The sequence below is a fragment of the Babylonia areolata genome, chromosome 7 (assembly GCF_041734735.1).
Source record: "Babylonia areolata isolate BAREFJ2019XMU chromosome 7, ASM4173473v1, whole genome shotgun sequence".
Classification (NCBI taxonomy): domain Eukaryota; kingdom Metazoa; phylum Mollusca; class Gastropoda; order Neogastropoda; family Buccinidae; genus Babylonia; species Babylonia areolata.
Genome location: NC_134882.1, coordinates 3,118,299 through 3,146,080, shown reverse-complemented (window position 1 = coordinate 3,146,080; position 27,782 = coordinate 3,118,299). Strand labels below are relative to the sequence as shown.

The following is a 27,782-nucleotide window of genomic DNA, read 5'->3' as shown; positions in this document are numbered from 1 at the left end:
TTCCTTGTTGACAAGTATTATCTGCTGCCAGCACAAAACATCATTACTCTGAACAATGACAGCACTAAAAGTATTACTCCGTCTTAAACTGTATTTAATAACTGCATTTCTGACAAGCTTGATAGAAATATATGGTTTGCATTTGAGAGCATGTTGTGCTAGTATGCCCTGAAAAGAATTCCTGTTTTTTTGTGCCCAATGTTTTTTGGACATTTTCTATATTTCAGTGATGACAAGGATGACAACAATGCTTATATTGGGGTCCATTTAGGCTTGTATTGGGGTCCATTGAGATTTATTTTTAGGGTCCATTGAGGTTTATAGTGGGGTCCATTCAGGTATATATTGGGGTCCATTCAGGTATATATTGGGGGGTCCATTCAGGTTTATATTGGGGGGTCAATTCAGGTATATATTGGGGTCCATTGAGGTTTATATTGGGGTCCATTCAGGTATTATATTGGGGGTCAGTTCAGGTTTATATTGGGGTCCACTGATGTTTATATTGGGGTCCATTAAGGTTTATATTGGGGTCCATTGAGGTTTATATTGGGGATCAATTCAGGTTTATATTGGTGTCCATTTAGGCTTGTATTGGGGGTCAGTTCAGGTATATATATTGGGGTCCATTGAGGTTTATATTGGGGGTCCATTCAGGTTTATATTGGGGTCCGTTCAGGTATATATTGGGGTCCATTGAGGTTTATATTGGGGGTCCATTCAGGTATATATTGGGGTCCATTCAGGTTTATATTGGGGGTCAATTCAGGTTTATATTGGGGTCCATTGAGGTTTATATTGGGGTCCAGAGGTTTATATTGGGGGTCCATTCAGGTATATATTGGGGGTCAATTCAGGTTTATATTGGGGTCCATTCAGGTTTATATTGGGGTCCACTGATGTTTATATTGGGGTCCATTAAGGTTTATATTGGGGTCCATTGAGGTTTATATCGGGGATCAATTCAGGTTTATATTGGTGTCCATTTAGGCTTGTATTGAGGGTCAGTTCAGGTATATATTGGGGTCCATTGAGGTTTATATTGGAGGTCCATTCAGGTATATATTGGGGTCCATTGAGGTTTATATTGGGGTCCATTCAGGTATATATTGGGGGTCAATTCAGGTTTATATTGGGGTCTATTTAGGTTTATATTGGAGTTCATTTAGGTTTGGGACTACTTGACAAGGCTGTGCTCTCATATCCCAGCAACAATTCAGGCTGAGAGATGCACACACCTGCCAAGTTGGTGAGGAAATTCTTAACAATTCCAAATATACATGCGTGGTGAAGTGGATGACACTGGGCTGTATAGTCCCAGTCTTCCCATCTGAGACCACAGTATACTCAACTCTTGGTAGGAGCTGACATTGGGCTGAACAAAAAAACACACACGCCTCTGTTGGGGTTCAGTCCTGCATCCTTCTAATCATCGTCTACAGTGCTGACCACTTTGCCACGGTGTTGGGTCTGTCTTCAGTTTCCATCTGTTGTCTGGTGCTGCAGAACATGAACCAGACTCCTCAGAACTTGTTTCCTATAAATGCTCTGTTCCAGGATCAGCTTTGCTTTTCTTTTTTAAATTTCAGTTCCATAGTTGAATTATGTGGATGTCTCACATGGGTCTTCAAGTCCCCGCCTTTATTATTTTTTTTGTCCATCTTCAGTGCTGTCTTTGTGGCATGAACAGATGTTTGTCTCCCAGTTCTTGTGTCATGCCATGCAGTACCAACAGAGAACCCAGGAAAGCCTGGACATGGCAGTGCCAACAGAGAACCCAGGAAAGCCTGGACATGGCAGTACCAACAGAGAACCCAGGAAAGCCTGGACATGCAGTGCCAACAGAGAACCCAGGCTTGCTGGACATGCAGTACCAACAGAGAACCCAGGAAAGCCTGGACATGCAGTACCAACAGAGAACCCAGGAAAGCCTGGACATGCAGTACCAACAGAGAACCCAGGCTTGCTGGACATGCAGTACCAACAGAGAACTGACGCAGCCAGGCTTGCAGGACTCATTTGAAGAAATAATTCATGCTTGGCTGGAATTTTCTGGTCGTTCTGGGTGTCAGTATTTCCTTGTAAAACAAACTTGCTGGATAATCATACAGCTCAACAAACTGATGTAAACATGCCAGTTTTTCATGCTAGCTTTTTCCCTTACTTCGAAATGGAAGATTTGTGACTTTGTCATTTTGTGCTGCCTTCGATGTATTGTCCTTGGTTTTGATACTACTCTTTATTTGATACAGATTTACCCCATGTCTGTATATCTCTTTATTTGATACAGATTGACCATGTCTGTATATCTTATTTGATACAGATTTACCATGTCTGTATATCTCTTTATTTGATACAGATGGACCATGTCAGTATATCACTTTATTTGATACAGATGGACCATGTCTATATCTCTTACAAAAAAATGCTTCCATTCATGTTTTTTTATTTATCGTACATGTACTCGTATTTAAGTTTCATGTGAGGAATATGCTGGTGTTTTATGTGCAAGCTTTATTGGTGTCATAAACGTGCATGTGGTGTAATGCATTGGACTGAATCTTACACGCCAGTGTAGAGTTGTTTTAAGCAATGTTTTTTTTTGTGCCTGATGTATTAGAATGATTTTCTAGGATTCATCCTTTACCCGTCATTACCATTGTCTAGTCAGTCAGCATCTGATTGCAGGCTGTTAGGTAGTTGCGAAGAAGATGCTGGTTTCCTGTGTTACATAAAGCTTTAGGTCAAATGGAAGAAGAGTTTAGCATTCCCTGTGTAATTATCCTGTCAAACTGTTGCTAGTGATTTGCTGTGCCAGGCCAGATTTTGTGGTTTATGCTGTCTCAGTAATGGTCAAGAGTGGGTAGTATTGTGTAGAATAGAGTGGGTAATGTACGGTAGTACACAGTGGGACTTTGTGATGCCCAGAGGGGAGGGGGTCAAGGCCCCTGAAGAGCGGGTGGTCCAAAATCCTGTGAAGCCCCCGTTTTACAGGTGTTATTCAGCATAGTGTCATATCTTTGTGAAAGGTGCTGTAATTCTCTTCACTTCACCCAGGTGTGAATGGGTATCAGTGTTTGGCTGAGGAAGATTGAAAGCATCGGAAAGAGAGAACTGAGGCCTGCCTTGCTGTGCCAAGCCCTTGATGCTGTGGATGTCACTTGATGCTGTTGTCACTTGATGCTGCAAGTGTCACTTGATGCTGTGGATGTCAACTGACAGCCCTGGATGCTGTGGATGTCAATTGATGTCACTTGATGCTGTGGATGTCAACTGACAGCCCTTGATGCTGTGGATGTCACTTGATGCTGTGGATGTGAGCTGACAGCCCTGATGGCTGTAAAAGCCTGTAGGACCTTTAGCAACTCCAGCATAGCTGTGTATAAGCAACAGCATGTGGGTTCAACTTCCTTTCTTTTACAGGCTTTGTGCCCACATCCTGCTGCTAGGCAGTGCTTAACAAGTCAGGCTGTCCATAGGTATGCTGCTAGGCAGTGCTTAACAAGTCAGGCTGTCCATAGGTGTGCTGCTAAGCAGTGCTTACCAAGTCAGGCTGTCCATAGGTGTGCTGCTAAGCAGTGCTTAACAAGTCAGGCTGTCCATAGGTGTGCTGCCAGGCAGTGCTTAACAAGTCAAGCTGTCCATAGGTCGTGTTTTTCAGCACTGATGTCTGGGTGTTGTGAAGGATTCGTTTTTGGAAGGGGTGGAGTCCTAGATGCCTGTCTGTCCAGGGGTAGTGGGGGGGGTTCCATCTAGCATTCCAAAAACATCAAATGCCCCCACACCAAGGCAGAACTTTTCCAAAGACTGGGCAAAAGGGATGATTATGGCTACCCCAGGTAGAATACTGTCCCACCACTGTTACCAATTGGGGTGGTATAACACCTAGCAGAAATGCAGATGGCTATGGCCTAAGGTATAGCACTGCATTAGCTGAATAGCAAAATACACTTGGCACAGCTTGCAGCAGTTTGACAGTCCGATGGAATGCCAATATTTATCAGCCAAAACCAATGCTGCTTCCTGGAGCAATTTTGATATTGCAACACCTCTTTCTTACAAGAATGATTATTCATCAGTATAATATACCAGAATGAAATATTTCTTTTTCTGATCACTCATACAGTGAATTGTGTATTACTACACAGAAATTTCAACTGTGATAAGCCTTTTAACCAAAGAAATAAACTGTTAACTAAAAGGTAACATTTTGCTACAAACAAATGGATTTCAAAAGTGATTTAGGGGGAAATGATTTTTACAAGATTGTATCAAATCTATATTTTGTTTTATGCAATGTATATTTTAGCAGGAGTAAAACGGAAGGAATTTCAGATAATTTTACAAATTTTGGTGAGATTTTCTGAAGAGGAAAAATATGAATGCTATGTTGTTGTTGTTTTATACATGAGAATAAATAATTTGCCACATCCATTTTTTCTCCTCCTCTACTTGAAAGGACTTTTTGACTTGTGAATCATCCTCTGCTTGAAAGGACTCTGACTTGTGAATCATCCTCTGCTTGAAAGGACTCTGACTTGTGAATCATCCTCTACTTGAAAGGACTCGTTGACTTGTGAATCATCCTCTACTTGAAAGGACTGACTTGTGAATCATCCTCTACTTGAAAGGACTCATTGACTTGTGAATCATCCTCTACTTGAAAGGACTCATTGACTTGTGAATCATCCTCTACTTGAAAGGACTCGTTGACTTGTGAATCATCCTCTACTTGAAAGGACTCGTGAATCATCCTCTACTTGAAAGGACTCTGACTTGTGAATCATCCTCTACTTGAAAGGACTCTTTGACTTGTGAATCATCCTCTACTTGAAAGGACTCTTTGACTTGTGAATCATCCTCTACTTGAAAGGACTCTGACTTGTGAATCATCCTCTACTTGAAAGGACTCTGACTTGTGAATCATCCTTTACACTAAAATGGGACTAAGTTCTACAGAGGTATTGACCTGGGTGGTTGGGGGGTTTCTCTCCACTGTTAACCCACAAAGCATTACATTGATTTGAACCCAGTTTTCCCAAGTCCCACAGATTGAAAGCCCTAGCTCTTCAACCATGTCAGTATGTTAGTCTGGAAGATGCACAATATATGTACCAGTAGCTGAAAGTGACAGTAGCTTTTTTTATCAATGGTTCCCTGCCTGTCCTGCCACTTTGCGTCAGTGATCACTGATGCAGGGCAAAAGGAGAGAGAAGAATCAGTTTATTTGTTGTTCATTCATACAGTTTATTCATTCACCAAGTCCATTAATTTAATATATTTCAAGTGACAAATTTGATAATAATTGCCACTGACATGGTAATGCAGTTTTCTTGATGTGATCACCTTTTTTCTCAACTACGCTCACACATAAAATAAATTAGAAAGAAAGAAAAAAAGCACAGCATTTCATAGGAGTGTTTCATCACTGAGATTTAAGAGATGAATTACAAAACATGGACCACTTTTTTTCTTTTTTTTTTTAAAGGAGTGTTTTGTCACTGAGATTTCAAAGATAAATTACGAAACATGGACCACATTTTTTACAAAAGCTTGCATTTCTTTCAATCTGCCCGATGCCTTCTTTTACATTTTGCTGTACTTTTCTTTGCTCATTTCTGGTTGTTTTGTTTTTTTATTGGATTAGCTTTTTTTTTTTTCATGATCATTTCCACCTTTTAATTTTTGACTGGCTGTGAGAAAAATAATAAAAGTTCAAAGAGAAAATCACTGTGTCTGTGTGCATATATGAACACAACAGTTTGTCACTTAAAGAAAAGTGCACAAAAAATGTCCTGCCAGCAACACAGTATCACCATTTTATCCCCACAACCAACCAATTTCATGCCCAGCAACATTCAGTGATTTTCAATCAGGTTCAATACAAACATTTTTATGGCTTACTTGGTAATAAACCCCAATGACTGGGGGGGGGGGTGAACGCTTTGGTGTTGTTAAAAAAAAATCAAGATAGGATTTTTTTTGGCTCACATGTGAATTGACACATAACCCAAGTCCTTGTGATAACCTTGTGTTTTTTTGTGTGTGTGTGTAGGAGTGATTGTGTGTGTGTGTGTGTAGGAGTGATGTGTGTTTGTGTGAGTGATTGTGTGTGTGTTAGAGTTATGTGTTTGTGTGTAGGAGTGATGTGTGTGTGGGAGTGATGTGTGTGAGTGAACTTGAACAAATTCATTTTCTTTAGAAATGCTTTTGTCTACTGACACCAAATTTGGGTTAAAAAGAGGAAAATTCAGTTCTTTCCACCCATTCTATCTTGATGTGGTTATTATGGCAGTGCACTTTATGGATAATGGTCTAATTTGATAATCAAATGTTTTCACACTTCACAATGTACCCTATCAGTTGGGGCATTGGCCTGTAATAATCCATATCTGTAATTCTCTCTCTTCATATATATATATATATTTTTTTTTTTTTTTTTTTTTTTTTTTAAGAAATACACCTCTGTGTGTTTGCCTGCACTTCTGTTGGATCTTTCAAATTTTACAGGTGGGAACATCCATATAAACCGTTGATTGTTGGCTTGTTGCAGCATCATACTGAAATCCCATGCCTCGTTTCTACTTACATCACAATTGCGATTTTTCTTCGTCCTCCATCGAAGTTTGGAGCATGTGTGTCTTCCAATAAATTCTCACCTTGTGTTTGAAAAAAGAAAAACAAAAATGTATATTGTTCATCGGTCAAGTTGTGATGGATCCGATGGGCACAAAGGTTACCAATACCAAGGTGATCATTTATGGAAAATGACACTGATACTTCCCTTCTGTTCAGCTACTTAATGAGTGTACCTCGTTTAAACTTTGTACTGCATCTATGCAGTCGAGTCACTTGAACAAACAGAACTCGATCAAAGAGCAAAACTGAACGCTGAATGGCTTTAATGCCAGAATATACTTATTTAGGGAAAAAAGATAAACATTCTTCAAATCAGAAAACAACATAGCACAAAGATTATCTCATTCAAAGTGTCAACTGTAAACCATCCAGTCAGTGAAGAGCTGGGTTTTTGCATCCGATGACAAAACTTATGATATAACGGGATCAGGTTTATCAGTGGTGGGATCTTAACCGTTCACTGGTAGAGGTCTCTGCTCTGCTGACACACACACAAAAAAAAAAAGATGGTTTATGATGAGCTGCCCATGCAACACGCCGTGACAGGGTTACAGGTTTGTGAAGCCACACAACTGAAGACCACCATTCAGAACTGGATACGGACTCCAAGAATTTTCATCATTAATTTGGATGGAAAAAATGGAAAGAAGAAAACAGAATTTATTACTCTTCAGTGTAGTTATTTACAATGTGAATTGTTCATTTTGTGGGGTGGACACTTATCATCTGATTACATTTCAAACATAAAAAAATTATATAAAACAAGATGATATAAAACAAGCTGATTGAGACAACGAACCACAGGAAAAAGATCACTAATCTGAAACTGGACAGATGCACAATAACTGGAAAATTTCTGCATCCTTTCCATTCCATGTTTGACATTTTGTGAGAAACACCAAGTCACAAAAATCCTGTCAAGTACACAGTCACAATGGCAGTCATGTTCTGGCTCTGACTGACGGCACTACTTCCACTATGGATCATGCATAAACCTGAGCATTTCAGTCACTTTTAGAACACAAGCTTTTTAAATATACTCCTCTTCAGTACCTGCCAAAAAATGTAAAGCTGTAAGAAAGGTGAAATGGATGTATGAATGAAGGAACAAAGTAATCAATTATATCAATACACTGAAAAACATTTCTAAGCTTTCCAGAAAGACATATTTTGTTTATAGTCAGGAATGATGATTACATCCTCTCTGTTACCAAAAATCAGTCTAGGAATGATATTTCCACATATTTCAATGAACACACATGGTGAATCTCCGAAATAAAGCTGTCAAAAATGGCAGATTTTTGTATCAACTCTGCCTCAGACTGCAGTCCAGCTTTCCAGCTGACCAAATACGGACACAGAATCAGGATAACTGATCTCAGTAAGAGAGATGAAGCGTGGTGAAGTCAAACAGAGGATAAGCAGAACAGTATCTGGTGCACTAACTACAACGGAACAAGACACAAGTCAAGAAAGACAACTGTCTGTTCCTTCCCTTTTCACAGGTTCTGCCTCACTCCTACAATGAAGAATGTGTTCATCACAAGCACCACCTCACAGCAGTTGACATTTTGTGTTTCAAAAAATATTAATGATTTACGATAAAATCATGCTCATGTTTTTTTTCTTGCATTTTCTTTTTCAATAACGTCTTAGGAATCTTTCTTTTTTTTTTTTTTTTTAAATGAAAGATGATCTCTCACTCTCACATACAATCATATTTCTCAGTCAGTTTCAAACAATTGATCATTTGAAATGGTTTTCAAAAAGTACAATCAACTTCCAATCATAAAACATGGACCACTGATGGATATTTTTGTTAACAATTCATGGCAGTGAGCATCAAATTTCTGAACAAACGAAACAGCAAAGCAGTTAAAGGCACATAGTTTCTCCCACAACGTTCATATAAAAAAGCTTCTGTATATCAAGATCATAGAGTTAAAGCAATATGGCAAATAACTTCAGATTTAACCGGGAAACTTCATTAACATTTAATGATGATGCAAAGTCTCAAGATATCATAAAAAGATCACACACAACAATGAGAGATAAGCTGCGAGCAATAATTCCACAGAACATAGTTATGATTTTCATTGACCTTGCAGGTTAGTCACTGTGTCAAATTTCTGCAGACATGAAAAATAAACTGTATGCTGTTAAGCTGTTGAGTTAATTTATACAATGGTGACAAAACATTTTAAGAGTGATTGTAAAACATTATTTTTATCAGATATCAGAGTTAGCATTTCATGAGGACCTCAGCATCATAGTTGGTGAATATAATCCTTTACCAACAGAAACCTTAGCAAGTTCAGTTTTTCACACATAGTTGGTGAACGTGATAATCGTTTACTAACAGAAGCCTTAGCAAGTTCAGTTTTTCACACATAGTTGAACATGATAATCCTTTACCAACAGAAACCTTAGCAAGTTCAGTTTTTCACACACAGTTGGTGAACGTGATAATCCTTTACTAACAGAAGCCTTAGCAAGTTCAGTTTTTCACACATAGTTGGTGAACGTGATAATCGTTTACTAACAGAAACCTTAGCAAGTTCAGTTTTTCACACATAGTTGGTGAACGTGATAATCCTTTACTAACAGAAGCCTTAGCAAGTTCAGTTTTTCACACATAGTTGGTGAACATGATAATCCTTTACTAACAGAAGCCTTAGCAAGTTCAGTTTTTCACACATAGTTGGTGAACGTGATAATCCTTTACTAACAGAAGCCTTAGCAAGTTCAGTTTTTCACACATAGTTGGTGAACGTGATAATCCTTTACTAACAGAAGCCTTAGCAAGTTCAGTTTTTCACACATAGTTGGTGAACGTGATAACCCTTTACTAACAGAAACCTTAGCAAGTTCAGTTTTTCATGCACAAAGAATCAGGAAACTTATAAAGTGATTTTTTTTTTTAACCATAATTTCAAAGCTCATTTACGGTTTTGATTCCTTGTTTCCTTGTTAATCACAAATGAAACATGGAAGGGAAAATAATCATACAAGGAGTAATTTTATACCATTATTTCAAACTTACCATTTTACATTTCAATTCCTTGTTAATCACATAAAATATCTGAAGTAAGGATTGGTTAGTTGGTCTCTATTGTTTACAACTCCATGAACAGAGAGAGCATTTAATGTAAACAACAACAACAAAAATCAAATGCGCCAATCATGGCAATCATGCCATAACTAAATCTCCCCACCTTTCACCTTTCCCCTGGCCACAGCAGCCACCCCAGCGCAGGCTGCCCACCACTCTACTTGTCGTCGCGCACCTTCTGGTCGGCCCGGATCAGGTCGATCCAGATGTTCAGTTTGCGTGCCCGCAGCTTGCTCCACACCACGTGGTCCGTCAGCGACAACACCTGGGCTGCATTCAGAGCCGCTGCATCTGGTGACATCACTGTGCCACACCCCAGACCTGACGCACACAACAGTCATGACACACACCTGACACAGTCACTACACATTATCATAATTATTATTATTACATACTGACGTATCATTGTAAAGCGCTTATCATTACAATTAGAAACTGACATGTTATTGTAAAGCATGTATTAATACTGTTACATTCTGACTGACATGTTACTGTAAATCACTTATCATAATTACACTTAAACACTAACATATCATTGTAAAGAGCTTAACATTATTACTGTTACAAAGCGATGTGTTATTGTAAAGCCATATTATTATTACTATTACATACTGACTGATGTGATAGTAAAGCCCATATCATTATTACTATTACTTACACAGTAATGTGTATTGTAAAGCCCATACCATTATTACTATTACAAACTGCCAACACAATCTCACCTGACGGCAGCCTCATGGACGACCACAGATCCTGAGCCCCCCAGTCACCCGACAAAGGGGGACAATTGATGACTGGCCAGGTGGCATTGCCAGACAGCACCGGGCCGAGCCCATTACTGCGACCCGCCACAGCAATAAACACCGTGGGTATTCCCTCCCCTGAAATGGCGCATTGTCACAACTGATGTGCACAAGTCACATGTAAGGTGTGTGGCCACACACACACATACATCGATTCGTTGAGAATTCTATCACTATAAGTGGAAAAATATTAAACTGAAAACTACTACTGTTGATAATTCTGAACAACAGTATTCACATGTGCAAAACGACAGAAATGCAGTTGTGTTGAAGTATGTTTCACTGTTCATAAAATACAACAAAGCCAATGTCTTTCTACTAGCATACAGAAACCTTAACATCGAGGAAAAAAAGTGTACTTTTCCTCCAGCTTCATGTATATATTTTTGGAGAATGAATTTAAAGAAAACAAAATAATTTCAGCAGCCTAAGTTATCTCCCTTCACAGTTTATCTTCATGTCTCTCATCACAGCATTAATGAATATAGCTTACTGGATTTCACTGTAATATCGTAAGATAACCGATTCTTTCTGCAGTAGTGTAACATTCTTTTTTTTTCTTTTTTTTTTTTTTTTTTTTTAAAGGTAAATATATACTAGTACTCTGGGCCCCTGTAGTGAGGAGATAGAGCACATTACAGGTATTCATTATCCCTAAAGTAAGAAGGTAGAGCACATTATAGGTATTCATTATCCCTAAAGTAAGAAGGTAGAGCACATTATATGTATGCATTATCCCTAAAGTAAGAAGGTAGAGCACATTATAGGTATTCATTATCCCTAAAGTAAGAAGGTAGAGCACATTATATGTATGCATTATCCCTGAAGTAAGAAGGTAGAGCACATTATAGGTATTCATTATCCCTAAAGTAAGAAGGTAGAGCACATTATAGGTATTCATTATCCCTAAAGTAAGAAGGTAGAGCACATTATAGGTATTCATTATCCCTAAAGTAAGAAGGTAGAGCACATTATATGTATGCATTATCCCTGAAGTAAGAAGGTAGAGCACATTACAGGTATGCATTATCCCTGAAGTAAGAAGGTAGAGCACATTATAGGTATTCATTATCCCTAAAGTAAGAAGGTAGAGCACATTATAGGTATGCATTATCCCTGTAGTAAGAAGGTAGAGCACATTATACGTATTCATTATCCCTAAAGTAAGAAGGTAGAGCACATTATAGGTATTCATTATCCCTAAAGTAAGAAGGTAGAGCACATTACAGGTATGCATTATCCCTGTAGTAAGAAGGTAGAGCACATTATAGGTATTCATTATCCCTAAAGAAAAAGGTAGAGCACATTATAGGTATGCACTATCCCTGTAGTAAGGAGGTAGAGCACATTATAGGTATGCACTATCCCTGTAGTAAGGAGGTAGAGCACATTATAGGTATGCACTATCCCTAAAGTAAGGAGGTAGAGCACATTATAGGTATGCACTATCCCTAAAGTAAGGAGGTAGAGCACATTATAGGTATGCATTATCCCTAAAGTAAGAAGGTATAGCCCATTATAGGTATGCATTATCCCTGTAGTAAGGAGGCAGACCACATTATAGGTATGTACTATCCCTAAAGAAAGAAGGTAGAGCCCATTATAGGTATGCATTATCCCTGTAGTAAGGAGGTAGAGCACATAATAGGTATGCACTATCCCTAAAGTAAGGAGACAGAGCACATTATAGGTATGCATTATCCCTGTAGTAAGGAGGTAGAGCACATTATAGGTATGCATTATCCCTAAAGTAAGAAGGTAGAGCCCATTATAGGTATGCATTATCCCTGTAGTAAGGAGGTAGAGCACATTATAGGTATGCATTATCCCTGTAGTAAGGAGGTAGAGCACATTATAGGTATACACTATCCCTGTAGTAAGGAGGTAGAGCACATTATAGGTATGCACTATCCCTGTAGTAAGGAGGTAGACCACATTATAGGTATGCATTATCCCTAAAGTAAGGAGGTAGAGCACATTATAGGTATGCATTATCCCTAAAGTAAGAAGGTACAGCCCACTATAGGTATGCATTATCCCTGTAGTAAGGAGGCAGACCACATTATAGGTATGCACTATCCCTAAAGTAAGGAGACAGAGCACATTATAGGTATGCATTATCCCTGTAGTAAGGAGGTAGAGCACATTATAGGTATGCATTATCCCTGTAGTAAGGAGGTAGAGCACATTATAGGTATGCATTATCCCTGTAGTAAGGAGGTAGAGCACATTATAGGTATGCATTGTCCCTGTAGTGACGAGGTAGAGCACATTATAGGTATGCATTATCCCTGTAGTGAGGAGGTAGAGCACATTATAGGTATGCACTATCCCTAAAGTAAGAAGGTAAGTACATTATAGGTATGCATTATCCCTGTAGTAAGGAGGTAGACCACATTATAGGTATGCATTATCCTTGTAGTGAGGAGGTAGAGCACATTATAGGTATGCATTATCCCTTAGTAAGGAGATAGAGCACATTATAGGTATGCATTGTCCCTGTAGTGACGAGGTAGAGCACATTATAGGTATGCACTATCCCTAAAGTAAGGATACAGAGCACATTATAGGTATGCATTATCATCATCATCACCATATAATACTCTAGCAGAACTCTCAAACTGAAAGAGCCTTTGCAAGTGCTCATCCTTTAATCACTAATCATCTCTTATTTCTACTGGCGTCCCATTTCTTCTCAAACAGTGACAAATGGAAATGTTATCATAAAATGTTTCAGTGCAACAACCAACCCCCCCACACCTCCCCAATAAGAAAGGACAAGGCAGTTGAAAAAATCTGGTCAGATAAACCTTTCTCCTCATCAGAACAAAGAAAAGAACCACCACCACCACCAACGTGACCGTGCTACGATGTGATGAAAGGATGTTTTGTGTGTCTGTGGATAAAAAAACGTTAAAAACAAAAAGCACATGTTTCACGTCCAGGTTCAACCGTGCATTTTGTGAAAATCGTGGAGCATTGGCGGTTGTCGATTTCCTACAGTCTACGTTGAAATGTGAGTACACTCTTCCCAAAAGCCATGCCCCCTTGACCTCTGGCTGGCATTCGACCTCTCGTCTTACATCACTCCTCTTCCTCTCCTCCCCTTCTTCCAACGCTCACTGCATGTACGCTGTCAGTCATAGCCGCTTGTTAAAAACGCTGTCTGATTAAATGGACAGACTGAATTACCATAAAATGAGCTGTCAGTTTCATCACTGTCGTTGTCAATCACCTTCATTTTCAAACCAATCATCAGACAAGAGAGATCCTTCTCCATCGCGAAAGCTGTCCATAATCACAAACAGAGCTTTCAGAATTGTGTAAATCTGCTGACTGTGACTATTTGCTTTACTGGACAGTTTTCAGTGCCCTTTTCTGCACATGATGCAACCCCCTTTTCCATGCGCATATCACGTGGTCAGTTTGCAAATTATTACCCAGTAGAAAAGGGTCTTCTACCGAATGTATGTTCATTTTAACAGTATTTTTATAATCCATACACAAACTGTTCAGTCTGTTTATGTAAATGAAGGACAAATCGGAACATATGCAGGACGTCAGTGGATGTCTTATAGGCACTGTGGCAACACTTTTTGTAGGACATCAGCTGACGTCTTATAGGCACTCTACTGGTTAATAATAAAAAATAAAATAAAACAAAAATATAAAAACACACCCCCCACACAGGGCCCCACCTTCATACTCGTGCAGCATTGCCAGTGCCACGTCAGTGGCCTTGTGTGCAGACACCACACGCAGCTCGCAGGGCACGCCCAGCTTCTGGCACCCATCACGGATCTTCTCACAGTGACCCATGTCTGAGGGGGACCCCATGATCACCACAACCCGTGCCTTTGGTTTGGGCGACAGCAGCTGTCAACAAACACACCACAGGGCCACCATGCACTCTAGGGTTCACTTCTAGGCGGCACGCTTCGCGCACACGTCACCTCAACACACACCTATGCCTGTTGCCCAGTCTGGGGCATGTATGATAGTCTCTTCGACTATAAACATCAGAACAGCAGAGGGGGTAACTACTGTTCCAGCTATCTGGGCTAGAATTTTATTATAGTTGAGAGTGTTTACACAAGTTACATCCCCATTCTCTCGGCCAAGAGGGGTTTGGACGGTCAGCATTGGGGATGGTTCCCAAAGGCCAACAAGCCCACAAGGCTGCAGCACTAAGAGCCGGTATAATTCTGCCTGGAGCATACACTGCCATCAAGTGCTTTCCCCGTCCTCTTGACCTGTGCCGGTCACTCCACTGTCCCCACTTTTGGCCTGTACTCTCCCACATGTGATCAAACAATATTTCATACCCTTTCCAGACCAGACTGAAAACTTTCCATTCCAAATAAAGCCAAAATTTGTTTCCTACAGCACTGCTGAGATTCGCAGATATAATAATTATCAATGTTCAATTTTCACCACTTTTTGTTTCTTTGTTCATTGTCTTTTGAATGCATTAAGCTGTGTGCTGAACAGTACTGGTCCAGGGTTTTATCAAAATCAGAAATTAAAAATCCAGACCCTGAGGGGCAAAATGTATTTTTCAAAGGCTCATCCAGCTCGGCATGGGCATATTACAAATATATCTGAAAAATTATCCGAACACACAAGAACACACACATACAAAACACACACACACACACATATAAACACACACACACACACACACATACAACACACACACACACACACTTACATAACACACACACACACACACACACACACACACACACAACACACAAAACGTACAGGTACTCGCTCGGCCACCCAGGCAAAGTTGCGTTTCACAGTCTCCAGAGCCTCCGCGGTGACGGTCTGCAGCTCCCGGTACACCTGTTTGTCCTTCATCAGCCGCCGGTCCCCTGCAGGCCACAGCCGCCACGAGTCGCTGTCAATCACATCCGCCAGCACCAGATCGCCTGGGGGGCAAAACATGAGGAGGGGGGAACTGTCAGTGATGTGTCCTGCATATGTCCGCATGATTTTTACATGTGGTTGTGATTTTTGTGTAGAGTGTTTCTGTTATGTTTTATTTTACTCATGTAATGTGTGCTTGAGCATTATTGTATTTTAATGAAAGGTGCAATAGAAATAAACTTATTATCATATTATTTCTATATTTTTCTATTTAGACTCAACTCCTTCATCCCTGTGCCCCGAGCACTGCTAGTGCCTCGAAATCCGTTTCATTAAAATGGTTTCCATGTTCCCACATTAAAATGGTTTCCACGTTCCTACATGTGAATGGTCACCATGTACGTACATGTGAATGGTTTCCATGTTCCTACATGTGAATGGTTTCCATGTTCCTACATGTGAATGGTCTCCATGTGAATGGTTTCCATGTTTCTACATGTGAATGGTTTCCATGTTCCTACATGTGAATGGTTTCCATGTTCCTACATGTGAATGGTCTCCATGTGAATGGTTTCCATGTCCCTACATGTGAATGATTTCCATGTTCCTACATGTGAATGGTTTCCATGTCCCTACATGTGAATGGTTTCCATGTTCCTACATGTGAATGGTTTCCATGTTCCTACATGTGAATGGTTTCCATGTTCCTACATGTGAATGCTTTCCATGTTCCTACATTAAAATGATTTCCATGTTTCTACATGTGAATGGTTTCCATGTCCCTACATGTGAATGGTTTCCATGTCCCTACATGTGAATGGTTTCCATGTCCCTACATGTGAATGGTTTCCATGTCCCTACATATGAATGCTTTCCATGTTCCTACATGTGAATGGTTTCCATGTCCCTACATGTGAATGGTTTCCATGTCCCTACATTAAAATGATTTCCATGTTTCTACATGTGAATGCTTTTCATGTTCCTACATGTGAATGGTTTCCATGTTCCTACATTAAAATGGTTGCCATGTCCCTACATTAAAAAGGTTTCCATGTTCCTACATGTGAATGGTTTCCATGTAGATTTCCATGTCCCTGCATGTGAATGGTTTCCCTGTTCCTACATGTGAATGGTTTCCATGTTCCTACATGTGAATGGTTTCCATGTTCCTACATGTGAATGGTTTCCATGTTCCTGCATGTGAATGGTTTCCATGTTCCTGAATGTGAATGGTTTCCATGTTCCTACATGTGAATGGTTTCCATGTTCCTACATGTGAATGGTTTCCACGTTCCTACATGTGAATGGTTTCCATGTCCCTACATGTGAATGGTTTCCATGTTCCTACATGTGAATGGTTTCCATGTCCCTACATGTGAATGGTTTCCATGTCCCTACATGTGAATGGTTTCCATGTTCCTACATGTGCACACTGCAAGCAATGGGAACTACCAGTCCACAGTATTTCTGGCTGAGCTGACGCATGACAATTATAAAGAGAAAATGCAGTCAGCTTCAGTAAATTCTGAGTTTTTCCACATCGAAATGGCGGAGAAGACTCCTTAGGGTTGAATGGGTTAATACTGTAATAAAAAAAATAAACAATAATCATCAAAAAACAAACTACAAACCTTCACTGAATGAAGTAGTATGAGATGCAAGTATTAGCATTACTGCATTCAGACAGAGCCATCTACGCTACACCAAATCTGCCAAACAGATGCCTGATCCACAGCATAACTCAAGCCTGAAGTGTATGCATGTATAAGTGTCTTCCAGTCAGAGTGGATTTCTACAACAAAATTTTGCCAGACAATACTCTCATTGGGTTCTTTTCAAGAGCATCAAGTGCACCCAGTTTGACTTTCCAATAAAACTTCGGAGAAAGGGCAAGACAGGAATCAAACCCTGACTCAAACCCTCACGGACAGTTTTGGCAGACAAGTGTCTTGACGATTCTGCCCCCTTCTCCATGTCTGACTGTCAGTGCTGTGATCTCCATGTGTCTGCATCAATAAGTCAATAAACATAAAACATACAGATTTAAGTAGAATCAGAAGAGCAACAAAACAGAAAAGAAAATAAAGGGAAAAGAAAGGCTAATTCACAAACCTATCCAGATGATCTAAAATTAAAAACACAACCATGCAAACCAGAAGAACACTCTAAGGCAACTTCACTGATCTAGAGATCTACAATGATACTTTTTTTAAGTGATTATGTTGGATATCAAGAAAAACATATATAGAGAGAGATACAAATATACATAAACTAACTCTACTGCAGCCATGCACCCACAGAACAAGCCAAATAATAGAAAAGCACTCGTCAAAAACAAGTGGACAAATAATGCAGACATGCACAGATATATATCCCTTTACAAGGCAACAAATAAATAATACAGATGTGCACCAATCCAAAACAAGGAATCATTTACTACAGACATGCCGCCCCCCCCCCCCCTCCCCGACCCTGTGTTTGTAAAGCGCTTAGAGCTTGGTGTCCAACCGAGGATAGGCGCTAAGTAAGTATCCATATCATCATCATGCACCACAAACATACAGGCAACAAACAGAAAACAATCTAATTCCAGACAGATGACAACTACCAGACTTTTTATTGCTGTCCCATCATCTGCACTGCTCATTCTGAGTCCCACACACACAGCCACACCATACACAGCCACACCATACACAGCCACGCCATACACAGCCGGACCATACACAGCCACACCATACACAGCCGCACCATACACAGCCACACAGCCACACCATACACAGCCGCACCATACACAGCCATACCATACACAGCCATACAGCCACACCATACACAGCCACACGATACACAGCCACACCATACACAGCCATACCATACACAGCCACACCATACACAGCCACACCATACACAGCCACACCATACACAGCCACACCATACACAGCCATACAGCCACACCATACACAGCCACACCATACACAGCCACGCCATACACAGCCACGTCATACACAGCCGCACCATACACAGCCACGTCTGTCGCAGTCCCAGCATAAGCAGTCCTCAGGGAACTACCAATGCTAGGCTGCCAGGCGGCCACACACCAGAGGAGGCCAATCACTGCTGCTGAGTAACTTTGGTGTGCAGTAGTGCCTGTTCTGACTTAACGTACTCAGGACACCAAGTACTAAGCCCACTACTGACAACAATAATCACTCAGTCATAGAGCCAGACTGAATGAGCATTCCCCCAGAGTGGAGACCGTCACCACGTCCCTCCAACGACAGTCCCTCATGAATCTGTTGAGATCAAGACCTTGAGAGGCCTCACCCAAAAAGATTTCAGCAACACACCCCATGACGCATCCATTAAAAGGATACTCAACTGTGTGGTCCCAATCTTCCCATTTAAGCCCCTGGCACACTTCAACTCTGAGTAGGCGACGCCCACATGCCGAAAAAAACCTACCTCCACTGGGAATCGAACCCACATCCTCTCAGTCTGCTACATAAATTAATTCTCCATGGCGGCTGGTTTCAACTACCAGACATACATTGTAACACAAAAGACAAACAACAGATAAACGTCACTATGCTAATCACTGTCTGTATTAGAACAGACCCCAAAATCAATCTTCATGACAATCAAACAGCAGTTACCTGTATCAGAACAGACCCCAGTTACCTGTATCATAACAGACCCCAAACTCATTCTTCATGACAATCAAACAGCAGTTACCTGTATCAGAACAGACCCCAGTTACCTGTATCATAACAGACCCCAAACTCATTCTTCATGACAATCAATCAGCAGTTACCTGTATCAGAACAGACCCCAGTTACCTGTATCATAACAGACCCCAAACTCATTCTTCATGACAATCAAACAGCAGTTACCTGTATTGTAACAGACCCCAAACTCATTCTTCATGACAATCAGGCTGCAGTTACCTGCATCGGAACAGACCACAGTTACCTGTATCGGAACAGACCACACTTACCTGTATGGGAACAGACCCCAAACTCGATCTTCATGACAATCAGGCTGCAATTACCTGTATTGGAACACACCAGTTACCTATATCAGAACAGACCACACTTACCTGTATCAGAACAGACCCCGAACTCGATCTTCATGTCGATCAGACTGCAGTCCAGAGAGGCCCACGCTTTCTCCAGGATCTCAAACACAGTGACCGTGGTCTGCGCCAGAATCTGATATTCATCAGCGCCGATCACTTTGCCCCCCACTTCCAGCTTCGCCATCAGCAGCTGCTCCCGGGACCACTGGGGGTCATGGTTGGCGTCGTCCTGTCCAGAAAAACAGTAAGGGTGTGGTGTGGGTTTGTTTTTCCTTTTCTTTTTCTTGTTGGCTTTATTCTTCATAAGAGCAGAAGATTTTTGCAGTGCTTAATTTAAAAAAAAGAAAAAATCAACATAAGGATAAAACTAGGACAAAATTCTGATTCCCTGTGTCTTTTTTTGGTCTTTTTCTCTTAATGATCAGTGAGGAAGGAAATGTCCTGCTTAGGTGATACACTCAGTTTTATTCTTATTGTGACTGCTTAACAGGCGTATCCTGCTTCCCTTGGTCTTAATCTACCTTGGCATCAACCAGACATGACAGATATTGACACCTGCATTTCTGTGATCAAGAAATTCCTAGCTACACTCAGAAAAAAAAAGCACTCGTGATGTTCCTTGAGTTCCAGTATTCCCATTAAAACATTTCAAGTTCACAGCTTACGAAGCCAGGGTCACAGGTGGACAGGGTTGAACATTTTGATAAAAATATTATCACACATGTGGAGCAGACCCAGATGTCAAGTCAGAAAGTTAAACACAACATAGCGTGTGGTCTAGTTCTCTTTCAATTACTGAGAACTCAAAATCAGTAAATGCATCATTTCAAAGCCATTTCCATAGAAGCAAATTATCTAATTCAAAACAGATATATGGACTCAAGAGATCAGTAAATGAATCACTTCAATGCCATTTCCATAGAAGCAAATTATCTATTTCAAAACAAATTCTGTTAAATCTCATACTCTGTCGATAGAGGAGAGACCTCAGACTTAAGACTGACAATGGGATGAACCCAGCAAACAGGATGCGGGAACATCTATCATTCTAGGATAATATTTCAATGTTCACTTGTATAGATATTTCTGTGATTGTTACAGATTTTGTTATCTGATCTGTATAAATCCCTGCTTTATCCAGTTTCATTTTGTCTTTGTCAGTTCTATCATTGACAACTGCAATAAAGTGGGAAATAACTGTTCAGCACTATGTTTTCATTGACAACCCTGAATCTGTAAACCTGTTTGATGGGGAACATTTTTACGCTTATACCACACTGATCTATGCAAAGTAAAATAAAAACTACTACAGGAAGGCCGCAACTATAGACGAACATTAATACTGAACAATACAAAGACAAAAACTGTATAATCTGTTTGTCTATTTCCTGGGCTAGAAAGCTGCTAAGAGTGGCATGAAAAAAAAAAGCAATAATAAACATCATAAATATCAGACATAAAAATTACTACAACACTATGCAAGCTCTAAACCCTCCATCGCTCTAAACACACACTTAACATGGTGTAACTTACCTTGAAAAAGGTTTCCATTTTTGGGGGACAGAAGCGGAATCCCTCCTTCACCCCAGGATGTCTCTTGAGAAAAGACCCAGTGGCCACTCGCCGGGTCACCCATTCGATGGGGATCATGTCACATTTCCGGGCCACGAAAGCAGTGTCAGACTCTTTTCGAACAAAGTGAGTCTTTATACCTGTGAAGCACAATCAACAATGTTATCATCGTCAATCCTCCCCATGAAAACAGAGTATGACTGCCTATATGGTGGGGCTAAAACTGGCATTACACATAAAAGCCCACTCATGTACATATGAGTGAACATGAAAGTCGCAGCCCATGAACAATGATCATCAATCCATGTATTTCCTGGGATTTTTTTCATTACTCTATATGGTTTTGCTAAAAAAATAATAATAAAAAAATTTTAAAAAAGAGACTGTTGCTTATAGCCCAGATAACTACAAAGGGGCCATTTCAGGGCTGATTTCCTGTCAGTACTTGATACCAGTGGAAAATTACATGAAATAATAACAGGTCAAAAATTGGTAAGCTAAAGTAGAGAATGGCTTTGGTTCATTTTATGTCCTCCAGCAGTATAACATTTCTGTATAAAATTTCTATCTAGATTTCTCCCTCCACTTTCACTACAAAGTAACTGATATTTGCTCTAAATTCAGTATTGTGCAGGGGAAAAAACAGACGTCAATCAAATAATTTAGAAGGTTGGTAAAAAAAATACCTGAAACAAGTACAACACACCCCTGGTGACAAATACTAACACTGACAAATACTAACACACACATGGTGACAAATACTAACACACCCCTGGCGACAAATACTTACACACCCCTGGTGACAAATACTAACACACCCCTGGTGACAAATACTAACACACCCCTGGTGACAAATACTAACACACAAATACTAACACACCCCCTGGTGACAAATACTAACACACCCCTGGTGACAAATACTAACACACCCCTGGTGACAAATACTAACACTGACAAATACTAACACACCCCTGGTGACAAATACTAACACACCCCTGGTGACAAATACTAACACACCCCTGGTGACAAATACTAACACACCCCTGGTGACAAATACTAACGCACACACCCCTGGTGACAAATACTAACACACCACTGGTGACAAATACTAACACTGACAAATATTAACACACCCCTGGTGACAAATACTAACACACCCCTGGTGACAAATACTAACACCCCCCTGGTGACAAATACTAACACACCCCTGGTGACAAATACTAACACACCCCTGGTGACAAATACTAACACACCCCTGGTGACAAATACTAACGCACACACCCCTGGTGACAAATACTAACACACCCCTGGTGACAAATACTTACACACCCCTGGTGACAAATACTAACACACCCCTGGTGACAAATACTAACACACCCCTGGTGACAAATACATGGATGGATGAAGGAAGGGATAGATGGAAGGAAACTGAGATGAACAGACAATGTGACCAGCAAGTTATCCCCTTTGACTGCTGCTGGTGAGTCAGCTCAGCAGTGAAGGCTGTCACTTCACTGTGATAACACTGAGCTTGAAGGTCAGAGCTCAGCAGTGAAGGCTGTCACTTTACTGTGATAAAACTGAGCTTGAAGGTCAGAGCTCAGCAGTGAAGGCTGTCACTTCACTGTGATAACACTGAGCTTGAAGGTCAGAGCTCAGCAGTGAAGGCTGTCACTTCACTGTGATAACACTGAGCTTGAAGGTCAGGGTGTTGGTCACCATTCTTTATTTGAACTCTCCTCTTACTTTTCTTCAGTAAAACCAAATACAGCACTTAGAGTACATATAAAGCAGTTCTTCCACTTCAGATCCATCACACAGATTTCAGTTCACCAGGGTTTAGCATTCAAGGTGTTAAAACATACCTACTGACAAAGACACATAAACAATACCTACAAACCCTGGAGAAATCAATAAAAACAAACTAAGACACATAAAAAATACTTACAAACCCTGGAGAAATCAATAAAAACAAAGACACATAAACAATACCTACAAACCCTAGAGAAATCAATAAAAACAAAGACACATAAACAATACCTACAAACCCTGGAGAAATCAATAAAAACAAAGGCACATAAACAATACCTACAAGCCCTGGAGAAATCAATAAAAACAAAGGCACATAAACAATACCTACAAACCCTAGAGAAATCAATAAAAACAAAGACACATAAACAATACCTACAAACCCTGGAGAAATCAATAAAAACAAAGACACATAAACAATACCTACAAACCCTGGAGAAATCAATAAAAACAAACTAAGGCACATAAACAATACCTACAAACCCTGGAGAAATCAATAAAAACAAACAAAGACACTGCCAGGGACAGGCTGACACACAGACGATCAGCACATAATGATAACTGAAGACATTTAGAGACACTTGGGGTAACTCTCCAAGGGACACAACAGACTGCAAACCCAAAGCAACTACTTCATAGAACAAGTCATCAACTCCTGAAACAGCCTACCAGACCAGGTGGTTACAACACCAACTGTAGACTCCTTGTGAAGTCCAGACTCAATGCCCACCAGGCAAACCTACCAACATTATACAACCCAGTTTGCCACAATTAGGTAGGTCTAAAAGACCTAGACCACCACGTATGCAAGAGTCAGGCAACAAGTCTTGACAGTGAACAGGCCTCGCACTGAGGCCTCAAGAACCTCACATTCAAGTTAACCCAATCTACCCTGGGGAGTTTATACCCTCAACAGGCTTACATGCCATATTGATGTGGAAAAAATAGAAAATTTACTGTTTTTCCTCCAAAATATGTGTAGACATCCTGAAATACTATCAGAGTTAGTTCCCTTTCAATACTGTTCAACTCATTCTAATTCATAACTACATCCCTGCTCCTACTCCCCTGGACCAACACATGAATAAAAAGTAAGCTAGTTCACTAAAACAGCAAAAACTGATGGAGAATTGTTAATTTAATTGGTCTAACTGAGCTTTGTTTTCAAGGTTCCTGAATCCATAAACAGCTCAGTTTAGAATGCATACTGTACCAGGCAAGAATAAACAAAATTAGATTAGTGTATTGGTACAAGAATACTCTTACAAGGTTCACAGGGGAAGTAATCATGGTACAAGTTAATTTGTACCTGGAGTAGAATGAGTTCAGCACATGTAGGGCCACGAAAACCGTTTTAATGAGACAATTTTGATGCCAGAGCAGTGCTGGGGTACAGGGCTGAACGAGTCAAGTTACCAGCAGTGTTGAGCAGTTCAAAGATGGCGCTGGTGGTGGCGGTGGAGATGGCCGCCTTGCCCTCCAGCTCATGACTTCTGGCGCCATCGCCTGCAGTGATGCGGTCCTTAGACTGCAGGAGGACCTGTCCCCGGCAGTCCGGCAGCTCATAGACGATCTTCGTCTTCCCCTCAATCACCACGTTGCCTTTCTTCAGCTCTGTAAGCAGAGACCAAGGCGAGGTTAACCCTCTGACTTGCCCGTAAAATTCACGGGAAGTGATGTCACTGTCGTCATCATGAAAATAAAAAATAACTCTGGAAAGCTGGAAATTCACATACTAAATATAGAGGTATACATCTCCATACCTTTTTCTTGGTTTGGGGCTGATTGTTCTAGATAATGATTTATGACCTGAAACACTACTGTTTACTGGGTTTTTCCTACTGCAGACAAGGGGTTAAAAAAAAGGTCAAAGGTCCAATACCTATTTATGGCCTGGTTTGGTATCATTATATCTGTTGCGCGATAGGGCTCTTCGTTTCGCCTCCCCAGATTTCTATTTCTTTTTTTAAGTTATCAACATAGATGCTCACGTGACAAAGCAAAAGTGGCGCCACGGAAGAAAATGCACGCTAACACCAGCATTTCAGCTGAAGGTAGTTCAACAAAATAATAGCACCACATCTGTACCTTGTAATTAACCAGTACAATAGCGGAGATAATTTGCAGTCACTTGACAGTGCGCTTGGTCTAAAACGGACTTGACCGAATGGTTCATGTTGACAATCACTCATGCTGGTCTCATGGTGTCATCATCTTCTGCTTGTCAGTTCGTATATGTTTGAACATTAAAACATGCCTTGAAAATTGGTGGAAATATATAATACATTGCCTAATTGCGCTGCTCTATAGAGTCCATACACATAAAAAGCTGTCACCCTTGAATTCAGCCTTACCTGCCATCGTTCTGGAAAAGAGTGTTCTGTGAGCCGTGCCGCGCACGTGGAAAAGTTACACGATTAACAGCAGTATTCTGCCGCGTACAAAAAAAAAGAGGTCAGAGAAAAAGACTGAGGGTCACAGGCACTATCAAATCTTTGTGTCCCTGATTACAGAGGGGTAGAAGGCGAATCTTTTTTATTCTTTTTTTTTTTAATTCCATCGTGTAAACCAACATTTTTGGTAATAAACGGGATAATACGCGCATGAAGAAACGATAATGAAGTCAAGAGGCCAAGGTCAAGTAACGAATGAGCCGACACGCTGGGTCAATTCCTGCGTAACTGTCGTCCGAAAATGTTGTAACTGTATTGACGTAGGTCTTAAGTTCTAGGTTATCCAAACGTGACGGGATCACAACAGTATTTTTTTTTTATTCGCGCCCACCCGCGCGCGCACGCAAGCACGCACGCACGGCACACACACACACACACACACACACACACACACACACACACACACACACATCGGCACACACTACTCACACAAACACACACACACACACACACACACACACACACGCACGCATGCACTGACATACCGTCACACACACACACACACACACACACACACACACACACACACACACACACTCACACACACTAACACACACTAACACACACACACACCGTCACACACACACACCGTGACACACACACACACACACACACACCGTCACACACACACACACACACACACACACACACACACACACACCGGCCGATAATGATGAGTGCCCATGCAACCATCCCGGCCAGGTGAGCTGTGTGGACGGACCGGCGGACGCAGAACAGGAATGTAAAACTCAGTTGTGCATCCATGCATAAACGCGTGCGCGTTCATTCTGTCCGTATGCTGGATCAGATCGAGAGATATATGAACCGGGAGAAAGCCAGTGCGTGAAACTGCGGAAAGAGAGAGAGAGAGAGTGCACGAGGGCCGGGTTGGGGTGGGGGAGGGGGGACGGTGAGAAAGGTTACTATGATAAGAAATACTATGCTCAAGTTACTCGGCTGGCGGAAATGAGTAAATACAACTTGCTCAGCAAGTCATGATGACGTTCTGCATGAGCAAGCTGATTAATCTCCGCGCTTTATGGTTTACCTGTGTGCCGCCGGCAATCATGTTGACACGGCTCCACGGCTGCGGAACACAGTGGACTTTGTACACGAAAGCCACTGATAAGATTCCCGGCAATGTCCCCTCAGTATGGCTATGGGGCCTTTTACTGACTTGGTGTCTGACTGATGCGAAGCGTGGCATATCAACGTCGCTGCGGCAGGACTGAGCAATTCCACACACGTTCCCTGCGGTCAAGTCACTGAATCATCAGTACGGCCAGCCGCGCTGGCATCACCGCATCAAGTTGTCCAGTCACTGGTGGCCAGGAAGTCCAGGACAGAGTCAGCACTATTAGTATAAGCATCAACGGGCTCGGAAGCCGCCCATGACGGATCCTCCACTGATCACAAGAACCGAAAACTGACTGAAGCTGGCGCCATCTTCCACCTCAGCCTGACAACGGTGCCCCTGTGGACAGCGGGAAGACCAGTCAGAGGAGCACATCCTCCAAACCCGGCAGTGACCCCCGGCTGTACATTTGTGCTGCAGACAAAACAATACTTTACTTATATGGCCTGTCAGTTGACACAGGCTCCACTCGGGACAAAAACTATATATACAGCAACCAAGAAGAGCTGGAAAAAACAACGTATACCTACTTCAGTTAACGCCAGAACTGGACTGAACGCCACTGAAGACTGAAGACTGACTGCCGAGGAAGAAGACTGACTGTCCTCAAGGCCGCCGAGCTTCACTGGTCGATGCCGGTGTGAGGGCCCTGATTCTCCGACAACTCCTCCATGATGGGGGGAACTGGCCACGCCACACTTGAAAATAAGTTGAACATGGAGTACTTCAGTTGAGGCCTCAGTGCGAGGCCTCAGTGTTCACCGTCAAGACGGGGGTTGCCTAAATCTTTTTAGCCGTCGTTGGTCTAACGAGTGCCTTTCGTGTCAGTGTATAGTTGCTAAACAAATGTTCATTTTGTCACTGAGGTGGTTGAACGAGCGTCTCATTAAAAAACCTAACATTCTGTTGGCTTCAGTGGGATGTTGCTCAGGTCACATGCCCGGGTCTTTCCGGCAGTGAAGAAGTGTTTGTTATCAGTGTGGACACCCTCGGAGATCCTAACTTCTCCACTGACTGACGGACTCAGTTCGCTTTCTGCACGGCAGCTAGATTACTATCACCGATGTTGATCACGGCAGTGGAACTGACAGGCTTCCATTCGGGCGTCCCCCCCCCCCCCATCCGCCCTCTCACGGCCCCAATTCCCCCCACCCCTACCTCCCCAACCTTATCAGTCTGGTACAGTGTGTCCGACCTTTCCCCTTCCTGATTCCGGCAGTTTCAGAACGTGACATTTTTCTTGGAAGTGGCAGAGCCAGCGCGGCTCTTACCAACTGAATTCTGTGTTTAGATCTCTCTGGAGGGTACTTGTGGC

At 41.4% G+C, this 27,782-nt stretch overlaps 1 protein-coding gene across 2 annotated transcripts; it reads right to left on the bottom strand.

Moving 5' to 3' along the window:
• Positions 1-6,885: 6,885 nt before the first annotated feature.
• Positions 6,886-25,335, bottom strand: LOC143283655 (multifunctional protein ADE2-like). Of its 2 annotated transcripts, XR_013055426.1 has the most exons (9): positions 25,234-25,335; positions 24,296-24,493; positions 21,032-21,210; positions 19,520-19,727; positions 15,319-15,488; positions 14,253-14,430; positions 10,474-10,632; positions 7,956-10,072; positions 6,886-7,920 (listed from the first exon to the last, which is right to left on the bottom strand). XR_013055426.1 is itself a non-coding variant. In XM_076589868.1 (8 exons), the coding sequence occupies exons 1-8, from the start codon at positions 25,238-25,240 to the stop codon at positions 9,909-9,911; spliced, it is 1,263 nt and encodes a 420-aa protein (XP_076445983.1). In that variant the 5' UTR covers positions 25,241-25,335; the 3' UTR covers positions 6,886-9,908. The 2 variants fall into 2 exon arrangements, 1 of the variants encoding a protein (XP_076445983.1); XM_076589868.1 differs by having other exon boundaries at positions 6,886-10,072.
• Positions 25,336-27,782: the final 2,447 nt, after the last annotated feature.